The sequence below is a fragment of the Prionailurus bengalensis genome, chromosome C2, assembly GCF_016509475.1.
Source record: "Prionailurus bengalensis isolate Pbe53 chromosome C2, Fcat_Pben_1.1_paternal_pri, whole genome shotgun sequence".
Taxonomy (NCBI): Eukaryota; Metazoa; Chordata; class Mammalia; order Carnivora; family Felidae; genus Prionailurus; species Prionailurus bengalensis.
In genome coordinates this window covers 157,657,787-157,679,509 of record NC_057350.1, presented here as the reverse complement: position 1 = coordinate 157,679,509, position 21,723 = coordinate 157,657,787, and the positions used below count along the sequence as shown (strand labels likewise).

The 21,723-nt window shown below is 46.9% G+C and overlaps 1 protein-coding gene across 3 annotated transcripts in view; it reads left to right on the top strand.

Moving 5' to 3' along the window:
* The window catches only part of GLB1 (galactosidase beta 1), an 87,524-nt gene that overhangs the window by 33,141 nt on the left and 32,660 nt on the right, over nucleotides 1-21,723 (top strand). For all 3 annotated transcript variants that reach the window (XM_043595853.1, XM_043595854.1, XM_043595852.1), the window contains exons 7-10: nucleotides 2,180-2,238; nucleotides 3,496-3,617; nucleotides 3,703-3,743; nucleotides 8,802-8,914. In XM_043595853.1, coding sequence (XP_043451788.1) covers nucleotides 2,180-2,238; nucleotides 3,496-3,617; nucleotides 3,703-3,743; nucleotides 8,802-8,914 — 335 coding nt within the window. The remainder of the gene's footprint in view (nucleotides 1-2,179; nucleotides 2,239-3,495; nucleotides 3,618-3,702; nucleotides 3,744-8,801; nucleotides 8,915-21,723) is intronic.

Genomic DNA, 21,723 nt, shown 5'->3' with positions numbered 1-21,723 from the left:
GTTAAGGGAGCAGCTGTCATGAAGGACAGGACACCCACAAGCAGTGTATGCTCCTGAAGAGGACCCCGGACCGGATGTGCCCGCTTTGCGTCTGTCTGTGCTAAGAAGGCCATTCCCGGGCAATTGCATTTTTTGAATCAAATCTGTAGATGAGATAACAGGATTGTTTGCATGTTAACCTCCGCCGTTTTTTAAATAATCGTGTTGTGTCTATTTGAAGAATGCGCATGCTCTTCGGGGAATGTACCCTGAAGTATTTAGGGGTAAAGGGCCATCATGCCTGCAACTTATTCACAAATGGTTCAGAGAAAAGTAACTGTACTGAGAGAGAGACAAACTGATAAAACAAATGTGGCAAAATGTTAACGACTGAGGAATCTCGGTCCTTTGGGAATTCGGGTTCTTTGTTCTCTTCTCACAACTCTTGTATAAGGTTGAAATTATTTCAAAATAAATGTCAACCTCCCCCCCCCCCCCCCCACACACACAAAAGACCTGCCCTTCAAGCAGCATGAAGGCCCCGCTGCCTTCCTGACGGTGTAAGAGGCTCCACCCCCATGGCACGACCAGCACTGACTTTCTCTTGAGAAGGATGTTTGGAAGGCTGAAGTTGCCTTTTTTATGTATTATTTTTTAAATAATTTTCAAAGTTTATTTTACATATTTTGAGAGAGCGAGCACGAGCCGGGGTAGGGGCAGAGAGAGAATCCCAAGCAGGTTCCGTGCTGTCAGTGCAGAGCCCGACGCAGGGCTCGATCCCACAAACCGTGAGACCGTGACCTGAGCCGAAATCGAGAGTCGAACGCCCCAGCGACTGAGCCCCCCGGGCGCCCCTGAAGTTGCATTTTTAAAGAGCTTCTTCTACATTCGCAGAAAAGAAAAGAGCTGGTTTTAAGTGAATGAAGTGTTTCTAGAGACATGAGGCATTGCTCAGAGTGTTTGGTGATGAAATAACTCGTCTACAAAGGGCTGCACAGGAAGCGGCACTCTGGTTTCCTCCTGCTTTGGCACACTTCCCATCACAGTGATGAAAAGGCACGGTATCCTTGTGTCGGGAGAAACAGTTTGAAGGTTATTCTGACTTTGCTGTGAGGCTGATGTGCATGTGGGGTGAGAGCACAGTGGCTCCGGCTGTGGGTCGAAGACAGACCAACGTGAGGCCAGTGTATGTGGGGCAGGTGGGGCTCGTGGCCGCTTCATTCACGTGTGTGGGACGGGGCAGCGCCCAGGGTGAGGTCACAGGACGAGGCTCATGAGAACAGAACTGAAAGATCTGAATGCCACCCGGTGCTTAATGCTGAGACGTTTACAGCCATAAAGTAAATGAGATTCCACTCTTGACCAGCACGTCCTCTCCTGAAGCCTGGCCTTACAGGGGGCAAGGGGTTATTTCGAGGTCTTGGCTGGTGTCATTTCCACGCCGGGTACCTGCTGTGGGAAGTGGGTCGTGAAGTTCGGGGCCAGCGCACCCTCTGCTCTGGTTAGAGAAACACTATTGGTGCTTGTTCGTTCGCTGCAGGAAGGCAGCCCACGGCCTCCGTGGGGAGAGGTTAGTCCCGTTCAGAGGGGGAAAGGAGACAGAGGGAGCAAGCCCACACACAGGCGTCTTAATGGAGTATTTTAGAAGGAGAACTTAAGAGCAAGTGGCCTGGAATGGCTGACGATGTACAGATTCAAAATCAGAGTATGTGCCGTGACTCAGGCATAAAAAGACAATGAGACCACATCTCTCCCTTTGATTTGTTAGTGGCCTGGCACGTAGCTGTGGCATTAGTATGTGTGTGGGGGGGTGCCGTGGAGGCTGCAAGGAAGTGTCTTCAAAGCAAGCCCCATCCTGTAGGGAGCATCTCGGTCAACCAGATGGACCTCTCTGTGAAGAGAGAAGGACGCAAAACGTGCGGGGAAACCCAGGTGGAGAAGACAAGCTTGTGACGTGATCTCCTGAGACAAGGCGGTCAGGAAAGACCATAGGGACCTGCTCTGAGAAGAAGTAACGTTCCGTGATCCCCACACATCCTTCGGATGGATGGTGTGAGTCCAGTCTAAAGCTGACTGGGGGATGTTCCAGGCCCCCTGGGGGCCAAGGGCAGGGCCTCAGGCTAAAGGTCTGTGCAGGACTCTTTTTTCTTGACTTGTCATTCCCACGACTGACCTTTCTTCTCCGTCTCGTAACTTCCAGATGCCAACATCACCGCTGCTTTCCAGATCCAGAGAAAGAGTGAGCCCAGAGGACCGTTGGTAAGAACTGGGGGTGAGCTGTGGGTCGAGGCGAGGTTGCTTGCAGTAACTAAGGGGGTAGGTCCTTGCCTTTTCCGGCCGCGGAGTCCGCAGCTGAATGGGACCGGGGGCACGTGGCCCTCTGGGCGCAGTGACAGCACTGGCGTGGAACACAGTGGGGACAGATGTGCCTGCCCTGCCATGACTCGGGCTCCGCGCTCTTTCATGCTCCCTCCCGCTCGGCACTGATGGCCCCTCTCACAGCGGGTGTCGTTTTCTCCGTTGTCGTCAAGGCTCAGGGAACACGTCACTTAGCCGGGCCGTACGGCTGGCGAGGGCCAGGGCCAGCGTCTGAGTTCAGGTCTGTGTTTCTTGAGAGCTCTTTGCGACGGAGCTTCTCCGTCTTAATGTGCGCGTGAATCGCGGAGGAATCTGGGCAAGACACACGGCCCGCGTGGGGCCCGAGCGTTGGCATTTCCGACAGGCATCCTGGGGAGCACAGGCTGAGTTCGGGGGCTTTCTGGCCTGCCGCAGAGGCAGCCAGGAGGAGGAGGCGACAGGAACGTCCGGGCAGGCCCGCACAGCCCTTAAGCTTCTCCCTTGTCCGTAGCCGCCACCCTTGTTTCTCGGCACAGTTTGAGGGCTGGGGTCCTGTGCCTTCTGTGCAGCCGGCCAGGCTGCCCCCGACCCGTGCACACAGCCTTTCCTGAACACGGTCTCTGAGCAGTGCAGAACCTGTGTTCACAGACTGGATGGAGCTGTTTCCCAAACCCTGACACAGGCAGCCCCAGAACACGTCCAGGTTTCTTCTTCCTTCTCCAGACGAAGGGCGTGGCAGGGGCGTGCTCTAGAGAGCCGTGAAGTGCCTGGGGTTTGCCTCGCAGAATACTCGGGCAGGTCCGCCTCAGCTTACGTCAACCCGTGATCTGAAAATCCGGATGGACACAATGGGTGAACTTAGATCTGACAGTTTGGTGAAAATATTTTGCCATCGGATTCTTTTGCCCACCGAAATTTCCTGCCTTGTTCAAACTGGGGGCTGGCTAACAAAATTTTGTTGCGGGTACAACTTTTCAGGAATACCTGTATTGTTGGCACCTAAAAACTGAGTTTGGGCAGTGACCCTCATTGGTCCCCCAGCTCTGGGTTAAGCAGTACACGTACACGGCCCGCTCTACCCATCGCTCGGTGGGGTAGATAGGGTGATGGTTCTAGAGAAGTGCCAGTGTCTGAAGGTCATGAGTCTGTCCTGAGCTCCCTGTCCTTTCCTCTTTTTAGGTGAATTCTGAATTCTATACTGGCTGGTTAGACCACTGGGGCCAACCTCACTCAAGAGTGAGGACTGAAGTGGTAGCTTCCTCCCTCCATGACGTACTTGCCCATGGGGCGAATGTGAACTTGTGAGTGGTAATTTCTGGAAGGGAGGGCACCCTCCATAGCTATGGGCTCGTAGTTAAGTATGTCTGTTCTCTTGTTTCCTTGCAGGTACATGTTTATAGGTGGGACCAATTTCGCTTATTGGAATGGTAAGAGCAGTTTAACGTGTTCATGGAAGCTTATGCTAGAATGTTTCTGGAGCTTGATTTGGGGGTAGGGAGTGCCTACAGACAACTTTTATTTTCTAATATATAGAAATTTCCTAATATGTAAGAACTGCCTACATAATTTTTAAAATCATGATAATTTTTTCTTAAGGAACAGAACCTGTCCACTTAGAAAGCCTATTGTTTATTTATTTATTTTCAAGTTTACTTATTTTTTTTTTTAGTAATGGGGCTCCAACTCACAACCCCAAGATCAAGAGACGTATGCTCTTCCGACCAAGCCAGACAGATGCCCCAGAAATCTTATTGTTTAAAAAAAATTTTTTTTTAATGTTTATTTATTTTTGAGAGAGAGAACAAGCAGGGAAGGGGCAGAGACACAGAATCTGAAGTGGGCTCCAGGCTCCAAGCTGACAGCACAGAGCCCGATGCGGGGCTTGAACTCACAAACTGCGAGATCATGACCTAAGCCGAATCGGATGCTGAACCGACTGCGCCCCCAGGTGCCCCCCAGAAACCTTATTGTTTTAAACAAGGTAGCTGGGTAGGTCCCATAGTCTCTGGCTAGAGCTTACTTGTTCATGTATTCTGCTGTGATCTATTTTCTTTTCTTTTCTTTTCTTTTTTTAAACATTTTGTTTTGTCGAGATATAATTCACATACCATAAAACTCACAATTTTATGAGTCACAGTTTAGTGGTGCTTCGCATATCACAAAGTTGCATACCCATTACCACCACCTAGTTCCAAAACATTTTCACTACCCCAAAAAGAAACCCCTTACCGGAGAAACTCCCCACTCTCTCTCCTCCCGGCCCTTAGCAACCATGAGTCTGTACCCTCTGTCGTTGTGAATTTGCCTGTTCTGGGCGTTGCTTATAAATAGAATCATACGATATGTGGTCGGCTTTGTGTTTCACTTCTGCCCGTTAGGTTGAAAAGATGGATGTTTTCAAGCTCCGTCCATGTTGTGGGATCCGTACTTTAGTTTTTTTACTGATAAATAATATTCTGTTGCCCGGATATACAACATTTTGTTCATCCAGATGTCAAATTGATGGGTATTGGAGTTGTTACCACATTCTGGCCATTATAAATAATGTTGCTATGAACGTTAACATGTAAGTGTTCATTTGAATCCCCGTTTCAGTCTTTTGGGCGTGTACCTAAGAGGGCGTTTGCTGGATAATAGGGTAACTAACTTTTAAGATCAGAGTTTGAGGAGCTGCTATACTGTTTTCAAAGTGGCTGTACCGTTTCCCATTCCTGTATGGTCTCTCCCTTTTTATCAGGAAAAATTATGAAAAATTCTCTTCACTGCCATTGATTTTCGCAGGCAAGTCATGCTATATTAGCCTTTTTCTCAGGCTCTTTCCTCACCCCTCTCCACAGCTGCCCTTTCTCTCTGAATCACTGAGGATGCCCCCCAGTGCTGAGTTTTGGAAGCTTAATTTGGCCTGAACCTCCCAGGATCTGACCCTAATGAACGGCTCTCTTCTGTGCGAGGTGGGATGGGCTGGAAGACCTTGCCTACAAGTGTTACTGTTATTAGTAACTAACATCATTAGGGTTACTAACATCATCACTGTTATTAGAGGCAAGAAGCGAGATACTGCAAAACTCAGATGTCACTTCTTAAAAGATCACAGTATGACAATTGAAGTTTTAGATCATGTCTGTGTGCCCATCTTCTCATTAGAAACAGTTAAGATTTTGTGGCGCCTTTTTCATTCCGTAGATAAGGATTCCACCTGCTTTCCATTCGTGGAATGGTACCAAGCATCCAGTCCGGGAATGAAGACTGATATTTGGGGGGAACTTTGTAGCTCACGATACAATTTTTTTTATCTTGTACTATTTTACATAAACTGATACATTCTTCTTTTTTGACAATTTAGATCTATAAAAACGACCACTCAGAAAATGGAAGTTGTCTCCAATCCTTTGCCTTGCTCCTGGCCCTGTTATAAATAACAAGTCTCTCTTCTGCCTCTGTTTTCTCAGTTAGTTCTCATAGCAGTCTCTCATCTAGGCCAGAGATTATGGACCCATTTTACAGATCAGAAAAGCAGGGTGCAAAAAAAAGTCCACAGGTTTCCCGTTCAGCTGGCAGGGGATAGGACTCGAACTTGGGCCTTGGAAAGCTGGTCACTGCCCTTTGGACCACCTCTTGCATCCCAGAGCCCTTGCACCAGCTCCCAAACCAGCCCCTCCCGTGTCTGTGGGCCTCTCTGACCTGCCCTAGTGCTTGGTCTCCCGGGGGACGTGGGGGAGGGCCAGTGTGTGCTTCTTTGTGGCCGCTCCTCAGGCCAGATCCCAGAGGAGCGCCGTGAGAGGGAAGGCCCCTGGCAGGGAGCTCACTGCCCGTCCTGCCCACGGGGGATGCACCTGTCCGTGCACGTGTGTGCGCCCCACTCTGCCTGCGTGCATCCCCATCTGTGAGGCCTCCTGCGGGACCCAGGCCATCCTGGACTTGTCACACGACGTGCAGAGTTGCGGAGCGGTGAGCCTTGCCGTTTCGTTTGCCTTCCCACCTTGCACTCCCTACCACGGGCAGAGGACGCTTGAGCTGAGTTAGCGCGCTTTCTCTCCGACGCTGCCCTGGGGTGGTCTGAGGGCATCCAGAGAAAGATTCTGTGGGTGAAGCCAGAGCGAAGACTTTGTTTTTCAGTCCATCCTTTGGCCCACTGGCCAGCTTCCGTGCCCGGCTTCCCTTGGCCTGTGATCTTGTCTCTGGGAGTCACATGTGTTCAGTTCAACTTGGTGACCACTGATTGAGCTCAGCTGTGGGAGTGAGCTCTGAAGCGTAAGCTCTAGGGACAGGCACCTGGTGTGGTGCCACTCATATAAATAGGAAGGTGGGCAAGGTGACTGCCACATTAGAGGTAGGAGAGGGGCCACAAAGGAGATGAGCTCCTTGCAACAAGGGATGTGGTTTCATGTTTCTTTGCATCTCACAGCAAAGGATGTGCTTTAATGTATGTATCCCCACAGGCAGGTGGATCTGTGGGCAGGCCACTGCCTCCAGTCAAGAAAAAGCGAGGTAAAGGAAGGATTGGGTCAGTTCAGTTGCTTAAGTGGTCCCAGTCCCTCAGACATGTAGATTTTGTGCAGAGAGAACTAATGAAACGGGGTGCTGGGGGCTGACCTGATCCTCGGCCCCGCTCATCTGTCAGCTCCACCACCAGTAGGATCCCCCAAGGTGGCGCCATCATTCACGGGCTGTGGGATCAGACCAAGGAGTTCTTACCAAGTCACAGGTGAAATGTCAGACTTTGTGCCTCCTTTGCTTAACGGTTAGATGTGGTATGAGATGATCCTAAGGCAGCTTTATTCTCACACCCTTGTGTTGCAAAATGCTCTCAGGACTAGAAGAGAAAGGCCTGGCACAGAGCCTTACTAGTCCACAGGCGCCAGCATCAGCATCACCTGGGAGCCTGTTGGAGACCCCGGCTTAGTCGGTTGAGCGTCTGACTTCGTCTCACAGTTCGTGACTTTGAGCCCTGCACTGGGCTCTGTGCTGATGGCTCGGAGCCTGGAGCCTGCTTCCGATTCTGTGTGTCCGCTCTCTGCCCCTCCCCCACTTGTGCTCGCTCTCGCTCTCTCTCTCTCTCTCTCAAAAATAAATAAACATTGGGGCGCCTGGGTGGCTCAGTCGGTTAAGTGTCCGACTTCAGCTCAGGTCACAATCTCGCGGTCCGTGAGTTCGAGCCCCGCATCGGGCTCTGGGCTGATGGCTCAGAGCCTGGAGCCTGCTTCCGATTCTGTGTCTCCCTCTCTCTCTGCCCCTCCCCTGTTCATGCTCTGTCTCTCTCTGTCTCAAAAATAAATAAAAAAACGTTAAAAAAAAATTTTTTTAATAAAAATAAATAAACATTAAAAAAAAACTTTTAAAGGAAGGCAGAGTCTCAGGTCCCACCCAAGACCTGCTGACTCAGAATCTCCGGTGCGGTGGGGCTTAGGAATCTGAACAGGCTCTCCATGTTGCAAGGGTAAGTTTTCTATGTATAGCACAGGCTCGCTACCCACTAATGCACCCAGTCTCCTGCCTGTGAACATCATCTGTGACAAGGCTGGGGCCCACTGGTCCAGACCTTGCCCCTGGAACGATAATTGCAAGGCCCTTTCCCTTTCTAGTCTTTGCGTACACAGTATGATCAGTGTTATTGGTCTCTGTGGCGGGTTTCGTTCCCTGGGAAACGGACCGTGATTCCCCAGCGGGAGGTTCTTGGGGCACGTTCCAGGAGCAGCACCTTCAGAGAGAGTGGGTGGTGGCCCTGGGCACCGGGAGGGAGTTGAGGCCGGAGGGAATTCTGGAGTGGCTCAGCTGGTTCTAGAGAGAGCTCTGGAGCTGGGACACCAGGGGCTGGGTTTTTGAGCCCTCGTGGTCACTTGTTGCACATGGGCTGTCCCCCGAGGGCCATAACCTTGGCAGGGTGGCCCAGCAGAGGCCCGAGGGCAGAGGGCGCATCTGAGAGCTGTCAGCAGCAGCCGTCCCGGGAGCTGGGGGAGTGAGGGTGTGACTTGCTCCTGAAGGGGCTGGGAGAAGACACCGCAGGTCCTCTGACCGCACAGGCGCTAGAGGCCTCACGGTTACGTTTGACTCCGTGGGGTAACGTGTGTCTGCAGTCCTCTCCCGTGTTGTGTCCGAGGGCATGTGAACGATCGCGGACGTGGGTCACGCCAGAAGCCTACCATGACTCGTTTGAGACACTGACCTCATTTTGTGGGAGCTTCAGCTCCCCGCTGGTTCAGTGGTGGTGACATCTGCTGGGGTCCCCGCTGAGGGCTCTTGCTGGGCGGATGGGCGGGGACGGCGCCTTATAGGCTCTAAGGTGCTTGTGAAGGGCCACCTGCTGGAAGAAACGCGTTTCTCTAAACCTTGCCTCCTCAGGGCCACCTCTGTGTCATTTGACAGTGGGTTCTAATGTGCCCTTTATGTTCTCCCCCGAAAACAACCCTGAGCCCAGAAATCCCAAAGAACTTGTCCCGGGGGGGAGGGCCCTCAGTAGTTACCGGTGGCATGTTTTTGTCTTCCAGGGGCCAACATCCCCTACCAACCACAGCCCACCAGCTACGACTATGACGCCCCACTGAGTGAGGCAGGGGACCTCACTGACAAGTATTTTGCTCTGCGGGACGTTATCCGGAAGGTGGGTGCCTGGTCCTGGCCGCAGTGAGTGGGGCTTGGATACAGCCTGCTTTGGATGCGTTGTGCTCTGTAGATGAGTCCCTGGAGCCCTTGTGCTTAAAAGGGCGTATGGAGGGGAGGCCTCAGGTGGATTTGGTTGGCGTTGGGTCTTGACCCCCACCTGATTAAGAGCGAGCCTGTGAGCACGTTACTTCACTTGTCTATTCTTTGTGAAGCTGGGACAGTAGCACCTCATTGCATCATAAGGACCGAAAAGGACATCTGTGGGGCCCCTGGGCGGCTCAGTCTGTCGAGTGGCCGACTCCGGCTCAGGTCACGTTCTTGAGGTTCATGAGTTCGAGCCTGCTGCCGTCAGCGCGGAGCCTGCTTGGAATCCTCTGTCCCCCCGCGTCTCTCTCTTCTCCCCTGCTTGCGCTCTCTCTCAAAAATAAATAAACAGTAAAAAACAAAAAAGACCATCCATAAGGCATCCGGTATAGGCCTGGCACGTGTGTTGTCCGACAACTGGTGGCCGTTCCAACTGTTTGTACTGAAGGGAAGAAGATGTGTGTCCACGTAAGTAGCTGAAGCACGTAGGAGAGAAAATCCGCAGGCTTTGTGAAGCATGCTGCAAAGGTGAGCTGTCAACAGCACCTCCGTTCTTCATCTGGGCCAAGTAAGTGCCACTTCCGTTTGGCCTGCCAGCCGAACGCTCAGTCCTGCTAACAGTTGTGACCTTTTGAGGCATCTAAAGCACCCAGGTGGGGTTTCCTGTCTCTGCTGTGGGTGAGAAAAAAAAAAAAAACCAAACCACAATTTTTCTGCTCAGTCACCTGAGTTTTGAAGTTAAAAAACAAAAGGTTTTCTGCCTATAAATGGTATGGACCTTTTTTTGGTTTAAGGATGCCTTAGTCTCAATTTAAGCCTACGTGTACAAATTCATCTTATGAAATACTTTAAGCGTATTGAAAAATGTGATCAATACTTAACTCCTAAGAATTTGCCCACTTCGCCTGAATTTTCAGATTTACGGTTGAAATGTTGCGCTCGCTACTTTTTACTATGAGTTTCGTCTTCGCAGAGTTCTTAGCGATGACTCCCCAGTTCTCTCTTGTATGTTCGTTCTGTTTCAAAGCTCCTTGTGCCTCTCTTTGGCATTTCCTTCCTTTATTTGAAACTTAGCTTTGTAATTCAGCCTTTCTTCTTTCCTAATATAAATATTCAAGGTTATGTATTTCCTTCAGGTTCCTCTATAGTTCCTTCTTCTAAGCGTTGATATGTAACATACTTACTATAGTTTGCTTCTCATAACGCCTGTTTGGATTCCTCTTTGGCCCTGGAAATGTTCAGAAGTCGTTCAGAAGTAGCAATTATTAACATAATTATTTTTATAATTTGTTGGTTTATAACATATTTGCATTCTGGGTAGAGAGCATGGTCTGTATGATGTGAATCCCTTGAAATATGTCAAACCGAGTCCTGGAGCCTGGCATGTATCAATATGAGTCAATGTTCCATGTGTTCTTGAAAAGACTGTATGTTTAGGGGGTGCCTGGCTGGCTCAGTCGTTAGAGCAACTCTTGATTTCTGCTCAGGTCATGATCCCAGGGTCATGGGATTGAGGGCCATGTTGGGCTCCACACTGAGCATGGAACCTGCTTAGGATTCTCTCTGTCTCTCCCTCTGTCCCTCTCCCCTGCTCGCATGCTCTCTTTCTAAAATAAAAGAATAAAAAATTTTTTTAAAAAAAGTATGTTTTTTAAAAGTTTTTAATGTTTATATTTAAGAGAGAGACAGAATGTGAGCAGGAGAGGGGCAGAGAGAGGGGGAGACACAGAATCTGAAGCAGGCTCCAGGCTCTGAGCTGTCAGCACAGGGCCTGACTCAGGGCTTGAACTCATGAACCATGAGATCATGACCTGAGCCGAAGTCAGACGCTTAACCGACTGAGCCACCCAGGTGCCTCAGTACTATATGTTTTATAATTGTTGGATATCATCTATATACGTGTTCCTTAGGTTAAGCTTATTAATGGTGCTGCTGGTATCTTTGATATCCTTCCTGGCTTTTTATCCATGTATTCTATTATTTGTTAAAGGATTGTGTTTCTCTTTGTAATTGTGTATTAGAATTAGGAATGCAAATTGAGAATGAAACCTTTCAGTATCATTTATTTAGTATCATCATGTATGTAGCCCTGTATCTCTAATAATGCTTTTTACCTTCAAGGTTTTTTTTGTCTGATACTAATGCATTTTTTCGGTTAATATTTACTGCTATATCTTTCACAATACTTTAATTTCAACCTTTGAATATCTTTTTTTTTTCACATGTCCCTCGTTAACAAGATATAACTGGATTTTTGAAAAATCTAGTTTAAACATTTTTTTGTCTTCTAATTGGTACATTCATTTATGCTCATTCATTATGATTCTTGATATACATTGATTATTTTCAACTGTCTTACTTTACAAGAATCTATTTGTTCACCTTTTTTTTTTAAGAATTTTTGACGTTTATTTTTGAGAACAGAGGGAGACAGAGTGCAAGCTGGGGAGGGGCAGAGAGAGAGGGAGACACAGAATCCGAAGCAGGCTCCAGGCTCTGAGCTGTCGGCACAGAGCCTGACGTGGGGCTCAAATTCACACACCACGAGATCATGACCTGAGCCAAAGTCAGTCGCTCAACCAACTGAGCCACCCGGCACCGCATTTCATATTAAGCCCACTTAACATCCCTTGTGACTTATATGTTTTATTAAGGCCATGTATTTTTGTTCCCTTAGGTTTAGAGTTCATGTATTTTAACCCTTTCTTTTAAAAAATCCCACGGGGCACCTGGGTGGCTCAGTCGGTTAAGCGTCCGACTTCGGCTCAGGTCATGATCTCACGGTCTGTGAGTTCGAGCCCCGTGTCGGGCTCTGGGCCGACAGCTCAGAGCCTGGGGCCTGCTTCGGATTCTGTGTCTCCCTCTCTCTCTGCCCCTCCCCTGTTCATGCTCTGTCTTTCTCTGTCTCAAAAATAAATAAATGTTAAAAAAAATTTTTTTAATAAAAAATAAAAAATCCCATGAGGCATTATAATTGTATTAGACACTATTTGACTTGACCCACATTGTTTGTTGGTTCACAAGTAATTCCACAAATGTTTGCCAAGTTCCCTCTGTATGCCAGGTATGGTTTTGGCTGTTTGGTATATATAAGGCTTCCTGGAGAAGGTAAAGCTGGAGTGAAGACTTCAAGGTGATAGGACAGCCATGTGGGACATCCGGGGTAAGAGCATGCAAACGGAATGTCAGCAGTGAAGAGGCGGCCATGTGCGTGGCATTTCATGTACAAATTGTCCACCTGTGTTTCTTCTGTGTGCTACCTGTGCGGGTTCCTTCCCCGTTTCTCTGCCTATTTGTTTTCTGTGTAATTTGCAAGAGTTCTGTTGTGGCATTTTTACCAGTTTGGGGGTTTCTTCAGTGTTTTTTTTCCTGCAAAAAGCAGTTCTGAGTTATTATATAGTCGAATATTTCACTTCTCTCTCTCTCTCTCTCTTTTTTTTTTTTAATTTTTCTTTAATGTTTATTTTTGAAGGAGAGAGAGTGTGTGAGTGGTGAGTGGGGGAGGGGCAAAGAGAGGGAGGGGAGGGGGAGGGAGAGGGAGACACAGAATCCAAAGCAGGCTCCAGGCTCTGAGCTGTCAGCACAGAGTCCGACGCGGGGCTCGAACCCACAAACTGAGATCATGACCTGAGCTGAAATTGGACACTCAACCGACTGAGCCACCCAGGCGCCCCTCATGGCTGCTTCCCTAGCCTAGTAGTAGAAATAAATTCCTGTGGGGTGCTTACAATTTTTATGACGTCACATTTTATGTTCAAATATCGATGTACATGGAATTGCTAGTTTTGCTGTTGGGAGTGAGGTTGGGATTCAGCTTTATTCATCTCTTAAGTTACCAGCCGCTTAAAGTATTTGGGTCTGTTTTCAGATTCTTTTATGTTACTGAATTTTTTTTCTCCTTTCCCAACACCAAACTGTTTCAGTTGTTATTTTTACTATGTTTTATTATCACCTGGGAGGACTTGTCTTCCGTGTTTAGTCTTTCAAAATTTCCCTGGCTACTCTGTAAGTTCATCTTCCACATACGCTTTGGTATTATTTTATCAACTTCAAAAAACAAAACAAAAACCCAGGAAACCTATTGATTTTTTGACTCATTTTGTATTAAATTTGTGTATCAAATTGGGGTGAAATTTATGACATGGAGTCTTAGCCAAGAAAAGTTGCTTCTCCTTCTCTTCAAGTCTTTTCTGATGTCTGTCTTGTTTTAAATTTTCTTAAGATAATCCTTGTCCATTCCTTAATATGCTTATTCCCAAATATCCTGCTTTTTTAGATACTCGTAAAGTGAGTCTTTCATTTCTTAATACAGTTATTAGATATATTTGTCTTTAAAATATGAAATACTCCCAACAATTTTAAGTGTATAAAATAATATTGCAAACACCCATGTGCCCAGTACCTAGATTTAACCCTGGTTATCTCTCTGCCCCTCCCCCGCATCCATTCATTCTTTCTCTCTCTCTCTCTCTCTCTCTCTCTCTGTCAAAATAAATACACTTAAAAAAATAAATACATAAAGTCCACAATTCAGTGGTTTTTTGGCATCTTACATTATTAACTTTTTAAAATTACGATAAAGTATATAGAACATAAAGGTTGCCATTTTAACCATTTTTAAGTGTATGATCGATCCAGTGGCTTTAATTACATTCATAATGTTGTGTAACCATCACCACTGTCTATTTTCAAAATCTTTTCATCACCCAAACAGAAACTCTGTAACTATTAAGAAATAAGAGGGGCGCCTGGGTGGCTCGGTTGGGCATCCAGCCTCGGCACCGGTCATGATCTCCCAGCTTGCGAGTTCAAGCCCTGTGTCGGGCTCTGTGCCGACAGCTCAGAGTCTGGAGCCTGCCTCAAATGAGCTCTCTCTGCCCCTCCCCCACTCACGCTCTGTCTCTCAAAAATAAACATTAAAAATTAAAAAAAAAAAAAGGAAGAATCACCAGTGTCCTCTCCTCACAGCTGCTGTAACCTCTACTTTCAGCCTCTGTAAGGTTGCCTGTCCTCGATATTTCATAGAAATGGAACCATACAATATTTTCCTTTTGTGTCTGACTTATTTCACTTACCATAATTTTTTCATGGTTCCTCCATGTTGTAACATGTATTAGAACTTCACTCCTTTTTCTGGCTAAGTAATATTCCATGCATGGATAGACCACATGTTGTTTAACTGTTCATCTCATTTGTCTCTTGCTGGACATGTGGGTTGTTTTCCATCTTTTGGCTATTTATTTATTTATTTTTGAGAGAGAGAGAGACAGACAGACAGAGACAGAGTGTGAGCAGGGGAGGGGCAGAGAGAGAGGGAGACACAGAATCCAAAGCAGGCTCCAGGCTCTGAGCTGATAGCACAGAGCCTGATGCGGGCTCAAACTCACCGCAAGATCATGACCTGAGCCAAAGTCAGACGCCCAACTGACTGAGCCACCCAGGCGTCTCCCCCACACCTTTTTTTTGGCTGTTTTTTTTTTAAAGTTTATTTATTTTGAGAGAGAAGGAGAGACAGTGCGTGTGCGCATGCGTGGGCACGAGTAGGGGAGGGGCGCTGAGGAGAGAGAGACTCCCAAGCAAGCTCCACCGGCAGTGCAGAGCCCGATGCAGGGCTCGAACTCAGGAACTCTGAGATATCATGACCTGAGCTGAAACCGAGAGTCCCATGCGTAATTGACTGAGCCACCCAGGCGCCCCATCTTTTGGCTGTTTTGAATAATACTACCTGGGGCATCAGGGCACTGGTATCTGCTCAAGTCTGCTTCCCGTCCCTTCGGTTATTTACCCAGCAGTGGCGTTGCTGGTGGGTTTACTTTTAGAATAGTTTTCTTTCCGAAATCATGAGCTCTTGATGCCTTATCGTCGAATATTAAAACATATTTACTGTGCTTTTTTATGTAAAACATCACCTTATATTTGATCTCACATTTTTATTCTCCTATATTTCTAGCTCCCTCTTTCTGCCCCTCCCTCCACCCCAGCAACGCTCCCCCCACACTGTTCCTGACTCTCCCTGGCTCTTCTGGCTGATGGTTGCTAGAGCCGTTCACCATCACCCGCCAGTCCCCTCTCTGCTGCAGTTCAAGGGCCCCTGCTCTACAGACCACCTGGCCAGGACGGCTAGGACCATTCTGACTGTCACACTCTGGCACTTTGCAAACATGCACCGTGCATTTCAGTGGCCTGGCTGGAAGGGGGACCTGTGTTCCAGTCAACTGGACTTTTAACAATCTCCAGTTCCCTTTTGGCTCCCTGATCTCTCTCCATTGTAAGCTATGGCTACTACAGTCTCTCCTTAATGGACAGGTGATATTATCACCAAGAACATTAATGCTATTGCCTATGCCCTCTTAAGGAATGTGAAGAAAGCGATATAGTCAGATACGAATGTCACAAAGGGTATTGGATAAGGCAACAAAAATGAATGTGTATTTTTTAAAATGTATTATTTTTTAGTAATCTCTACACCTGACATGGGGCTCAAACTCACAACCCCAAGATCAAGAGTCACGTGCTCCCCCAGCCAAGCCAGCCAGGTGCCCCAAAAGTGTATTTAAATGAGTAAAAAAAAAACATGACAAATTTAAAATTTTTAAGGATTAAAATAATCGCAAACGTCACAAAATTCCAAAGCATACTTTGAATTTATTAACTGAAACACATCTGCTATCCTTTTGGTTTTTGTCTCTGTTTTGTTTGTACTCTTTTTCTCTAGAGAGAGAATGGAAATCTTTCTCTTTAGCGTGGCTTATTGAAATTTGTTTTTTAGAATGTACTGAGCGTTTTATTTTAATCTTATTTTTTTTATTTTTTAAAATTTACATCCAAGCTAGTTAGCATATAGTGCAACAGTGATTTCAGGAGTAGATTCCTTAGTGCCCCTTACCCATTGAGCCCATCCCTCCTCCCACAACCCCTCCAGTAACCCTCAGTTTGTTCTCCATATTTGAGTCTCTTCTGTTTTGTCCCCCTCCCTGTGTTTATATTATTTTTTTCTCTTCCCTTATGTTTATCTGTTTTGTCTCTTAAAGTCCTCATATGAATGAAGTCATTTGATTTTTGTCTTCTCTGACTAATTTCACTTAGCATCATACCCTCCAGTTCCATCCACGTAGTTGCAAATGGCAAGATTTCATTCTTTCTGATTGCCGAGTAATACTCCACTGTATATATATACCACATCTTCTTTATCCGTTCATCCATCGATGGACATTTGGGCTCTTTCCAGACTTTGGCTATTGCTGATAGTGCTGCTATCAACATGGGGGTGCATGTGTCCCTTCGAAACAGCACACCTGTATCCCGTGGATAAATGCCTAGTAGTGCAATTGCTGGGTCGTAGGGTAGTTCTATTTTTAATTTTTTGAGGAACCTCCATCCTGTTTTCCAGAGTGGCTGCACCAGTTTTCATTCTCACATACTGAGAGTTTAGAAAACAAAAAGTTTCACATTTTGTTTCTGATAATGTTATATACATATTTAAGAGTATTATCAAAATTGAGGCAATCTCTCTCCAGTTCTTTCATATATGAGCTTGAGAATTTGGAGAAATTTCTACAGACAGGTCCTGGCCCCAGACATTTGAAACCCTGTGTCTCTTCTACAACCCTGTACTTCTGAGGCTGGATGCCTCAGGGCACCAAGTGATGTGCACGTGAGTCGGCCTGTTGGGTGTGGGGAATGATCTGTTAGTGATAGTGTATCCAGCCACGGAAGTGACAACGAACTACGTAGATGTATCCAACACCCAAATTAAATAAACCCCACCTCAGCTCTCCCTGGGGTGAATCCCAGAGGTGCCTGTGGCGAACCCCAAAGCCTCCTGACTTGTGACACAAGGCAGCTGGCGCAGAAAGAGACAAGGGTCTTAGCCTGTGGCGGTTAAATTCGATGACTTCTGCAAATTTTACGAAAACCCGTGACCATGTGAACACACTGCTGGGACCCTCCCTGGGGACATTTCCGGATGCAGGAGATGAGCCAGGAGGCTGCTGACATAACCTAGAAATGAGATGGTGGTGGGGGCGGCGGGGCATGGAGAGGAAGCAATAGATTTGAAAAATGTTTCGGGGGTAAAATCGGTCGGATTCGGTGACTGCCCGCGTGCAGGTGTGAGGAAGCGTGAGGAGGCACTGATTTGTCTCGGTTTACAGCTTTTGGTCGGATAACCAGATGGGTGTTGTGGTCAGCAACAACCATGGAGGACTGCAGGGAAGGGACGGGCCAGGAAGGGGAAAGGGGAAGAAAGCTCTGCTCTGGGTTTGTTCAGCTCCAGAGGCCTTGGGGGACATCCGAGTGGAGGTGTCTATCCGGCAAGTGCCTCACTTAAGAGGGAGAAGCTCCAAGAAGCAGTCATTAGGACAGGTCATCGGTGGAAGGGGAGGCTAAAGTCCAGGGGAGGCTGAGACGGCCGATGGAGAGCTGAGCGAGAAGGGCAGTGGGCCAAGCGGAGACAAACCCAGGGGGTCCCAGTGTTTCACCAGAGGGCACAGTAAGATGAACCCGTGAAGGAGACAGTCTCCAGAAATTAGTATAATTCAATAGCTTATGATAGATCATAGCTTACCCCGTGGTCCTTTTTTCCGTCTTCTTCTTTTCGGTATTTCAGGTTTGGAAAAGAGAAAAGAACTGCTTTAAAAGTGGGATCTGTCTTACGAGACTTTGTAGACTTTCAGTCAGCTGGTTTGCTCGCACTGAGGAAAAGAATGGGAGCATAAACCCCCCCCCCCTAGAGCTGTCTCTTCTTTAATCCATTTCAAGAGTAAGCTGGGTGTCGACGGACAATGTCTTTCACTGATGTGGATGCCCAGGGTGGATAATTTCCCGTCAGGCTGCAGAAGCCTGTGCTCGGGGATGAAGGCTCCAGGTGGCCTTTGGCATGGGACTCTTCAAGGTATGACAAAGCTCATGACATTTGCATTTTCTAAAATACTCTCTTTGCTGTGGGTAAAGCTCAACCAGACATGGTTAACACTTTGACCTCGAGTATGAACCATGAGACTGTAGGGCAGCGCCCTCCTCCTCCCTACCAATTCCTGAGAGGGGCCGTGGTGAATTTATTTTTGTACGCTTTTGCATGAATTTAAGACCCGCTTTCTAGTCTTGTTACAGTTCTTCCTAAGGATTCTATCAAAGATAAAAGTCCAGCTGGCTTTTTGGTGATGGGCCATTATTACAGAAATTAATCAAGTTGTACATTGCAGACCTTGATAACTGGAGCAAATATTAGGGTTCCCTGAGGTGGACGCCGGGGCGGGGTGGGGACCGGGGATGTGAAAATGGCCAAGGTGACTTTTACTATTGCAGAGCTTAATGAAGTCTGAAACTTGACTGAGGACCAGTCTACACCGGCTGATTGATTGTTCTTCTTGGTTTATGGATGGAATGACATTAGCTCGGTGGGTGGACACAAGCTGTCTCTTGCGGTGCTGGTGGAAACACAGTGTTTTATGTCTGATAATTAGGGCTAACGAAGTGACTATTTCATAACAAATGTGAGACTTCTAAAGCATTGCCTGCACTCTTGTGGTTCTAGTGTTTTCCTTTTCCTGCAGAGTTGGCTTTTCTGGTTTGTCTTTCAGAGTGATTTCTCTAAAACGCCGATCTGGTCAAGATGCCTTCCGTGACTTGGCCTCCTATTTTCCTCAAGCTGCATTTTGCAATTCTCCCCTTCTTGTACCTGACTCTCCGGCCTGAAAATGAAGGTGCATAAGATTCCGTGAATAGGACAGTACTGTTGATATCTCCCAGCCTCTGCACATAATGTTCCCTCGCCTTCACCCATCTGGAAAATGAGAACACACTTCAGTTACCTTCTCTGGGACGTTGCCTTTGACCTGGCTCTGCAGTTAGTCGCGTTTTAACTTCTTCTACCGCCTTGCAGTGTGGACATCTTGAACGTGCTATTTCCCATAGTGCATTGGTGCCATTTGTTTACGCACATTTTTCACAGTCTGGATTAGGCTGTTTATATCCCCAGTGCCAAGCGTAGGACCTGACACAAAGTCCTTTCTTAATAAGAATTTGTTAGAAGAACGAATGAAAACGTTAGAGATCTTGGGGAAAGAGAGGTTGGTCGCCATTGAATCTATTGGATTTGACTGGGACAAGAGCAGCTTCTGATGTTAAATTTGTCCAGCTAAATAGGCAGGATAAGAAGCAACATTTATGACCAGTATGAAAACTCTGATTAAAGCACAGATTATGACAGAAAAATAAATTAAGGTTCTGAAATAGTGTTTTGGAATATTTATCCTTTTCTGAAACATTAAATTCGTTTGATACAAGATTAGGATTTTACTATAAGATAATCAGTGAAAAATCACTAAGCTTGTTGAAAAGAAAAGACGGAAGATTTGGGGCAAATGGGATAGACAGATGGAGACTTAATATCAACATTATGATGAGCTCTTACCACTGATTTAAAAAAACCAACATCCAGATCGACAGTTGGGTGGAAGATGTAAACACGTATAGACATTTGGTGAAAACTTTGGCATATGCTCTATTAAGACTCATATAAAATGCTTATATCATTTGACCTAGTAACTCTTCACTTGGTGCTTTATTGAAAATATTTTTTTTTAACGAAGATGATGCTATAGACATAAAGTTCACTGTAACACTATCTGTAATATCAAGAATTGGAAACTATCTAAATCCTAATACCGAAAGAATGGTCGTATCCATTTGGATGTAATATGCAGTAGGGGCATCCGGGTGGCTCCGTCGGTTAAGTGTCCGACCCGGGCTCAGGTCATGATCTCGCGGTTTGTGAGTTCGAGCCCCGCTTCGGGCTCAGTGCTGACGGCTCAGAGCCTGGAGCCTGCTTCCGATTCTGTGTCTCCCTCTCTCTCTGCCCCCCCCCCCTCTGAAAAATAAACATTGAATATATTATGCAATAAATAAAATTATTGTCAGTATTTAGACATGCCAAAAGTACTTTGGGTAAGTAGCAGTAGCAAATTAGAAAACAGTCTCTAATCTTTCATGGCATATGTGCATAAGGAGAGGGTCCAAGAGGAAAACTGGAAGAGAAAAGGTATCATGGGGTGTTTCTGTCTCTGGAATTATGTTTAATTAATAGGAGACACTGTCTCTTGTACAATAAAGGAGGTGAGGTGGAACAATAGAAACAACACTCGACTTGGGGTCAAGATCCCAGCTCATTCCTTTGCCCTGTGATTCTCTTCAGCAAGTTCAGCAGTCTCACCTCTAAAAAGGAAATACAGTAACGGACTGTAAGGGCCTTTGTGCATAGCAAGGGAGACGACCAAACTAGTACAGAAGCATTCCATCCCTGTGAGCTCAGTGTAGGCTAAGGAAAGCTGCCTGTGCCGCGATTTTTTCTTCCAGTGTGATAGAGGAGATTGCAGCCCTGCTCACACTGGACGCTGGGCTCCACCTTGACTTTCGGAGTTAGATACGACATGGTCACTACTATGTGCAGGTGAATAGGGGACCTTAGCAAACAAATTAGACGACTCTCAGTTCCCCTCTGTGGATTTGTGTTTGCTGCTTCTATTGGCCAGAGTGTGGGCTGGAGGGAGAGGCAGGGAGACTGCCCCGGGACAATGAGTGTGGTTTAGGACTGTCAGGGAGGCTGGGAAGAGAGATTTCCCATCTTGTCTGTCTGAGATCCACAGATACAACTACTTGGCCTCACATTCATTTTAATGTGAATCATGAAGATCGTTTTAATGTGCTTATTTTATTTTATTTTATTTTATTTTATTTTATTTTATTTTATTTTAAGAGAGAGAGAGAGGGCGCAAGTGAGTGAGGGGCAGAGAGAAAAGGGAGTGAGGGAAGCGGAGCTCACCCGAAGCAGGGCTCAGGCTCACTGATGTGGGACTCAAATTCATTGAAGTCAGATACTTAACTGACTGAGCCACCCAGGTGCTCCTCATTGTGTTTATTTGAGAGAGAGAGAGAGAGAGAGAGAGAGAGAGCGAGCGAGCGCCAGCTGAGAAGAGGGGCAGGGGGAGGGAGAGAGAGAATCTTAAGCAGCCTCCGTGCTCAGCACAGAGCCTTGATGCGGGGCTTGATCCCGTGACCCTGGGATCATGTCCTGAGGTGAAATCAAGAGTTGGATGCTCAACCGACTGAGCCACCCAGGCACCCCTTTAATGTGCTCTTTTAAAAATGTCACAGAGGGGTGCCTGGGTGGCCCAGTCAGTCGAGCGTCTGACTTTGGCTCAGGCCATGATCTCACGGTTCGTGAGTTCGAGCCCCACGTCAGGCTCACTGCTGTCAGCACAGAGCCCGCTTCGCATCCTCTGTCCCCCTCTCTCTCTTCCCCTTCCCTGCTCACACTCTCTCTCTTTCAAAAATAAATAAACATTAAGAAAAATTTTTTAATCTTTAAAAATGTCACAGAACTATCAATTCATTGAATACTAGAAATACAGTTCAAGATGGATGGCTGACCACATACTTATCTCTTCTGCCTTTCAAAATGTTATTAAATGATTAAAAATGGTATTTTTTTAAATGAAGCCATCAAGAGGGGCACTATCCATGCATAAGAGATTTCAAAAAATTTCTGGGTAACAAAAATAGATGTAGGTGACTAAGGAAGTAGCATGAGGAAGTCTAGGTCCCCAGGGAGTGTGAAAGGGGATTATTGAAACAGGTTAACAGGGGCGCCTGGGTGGCTCTGTCGGTTAAGCATCCGACTCCGGCTCAGGTCATGATCTCGCGGTTCGTGAGTTCAAGCCCCGC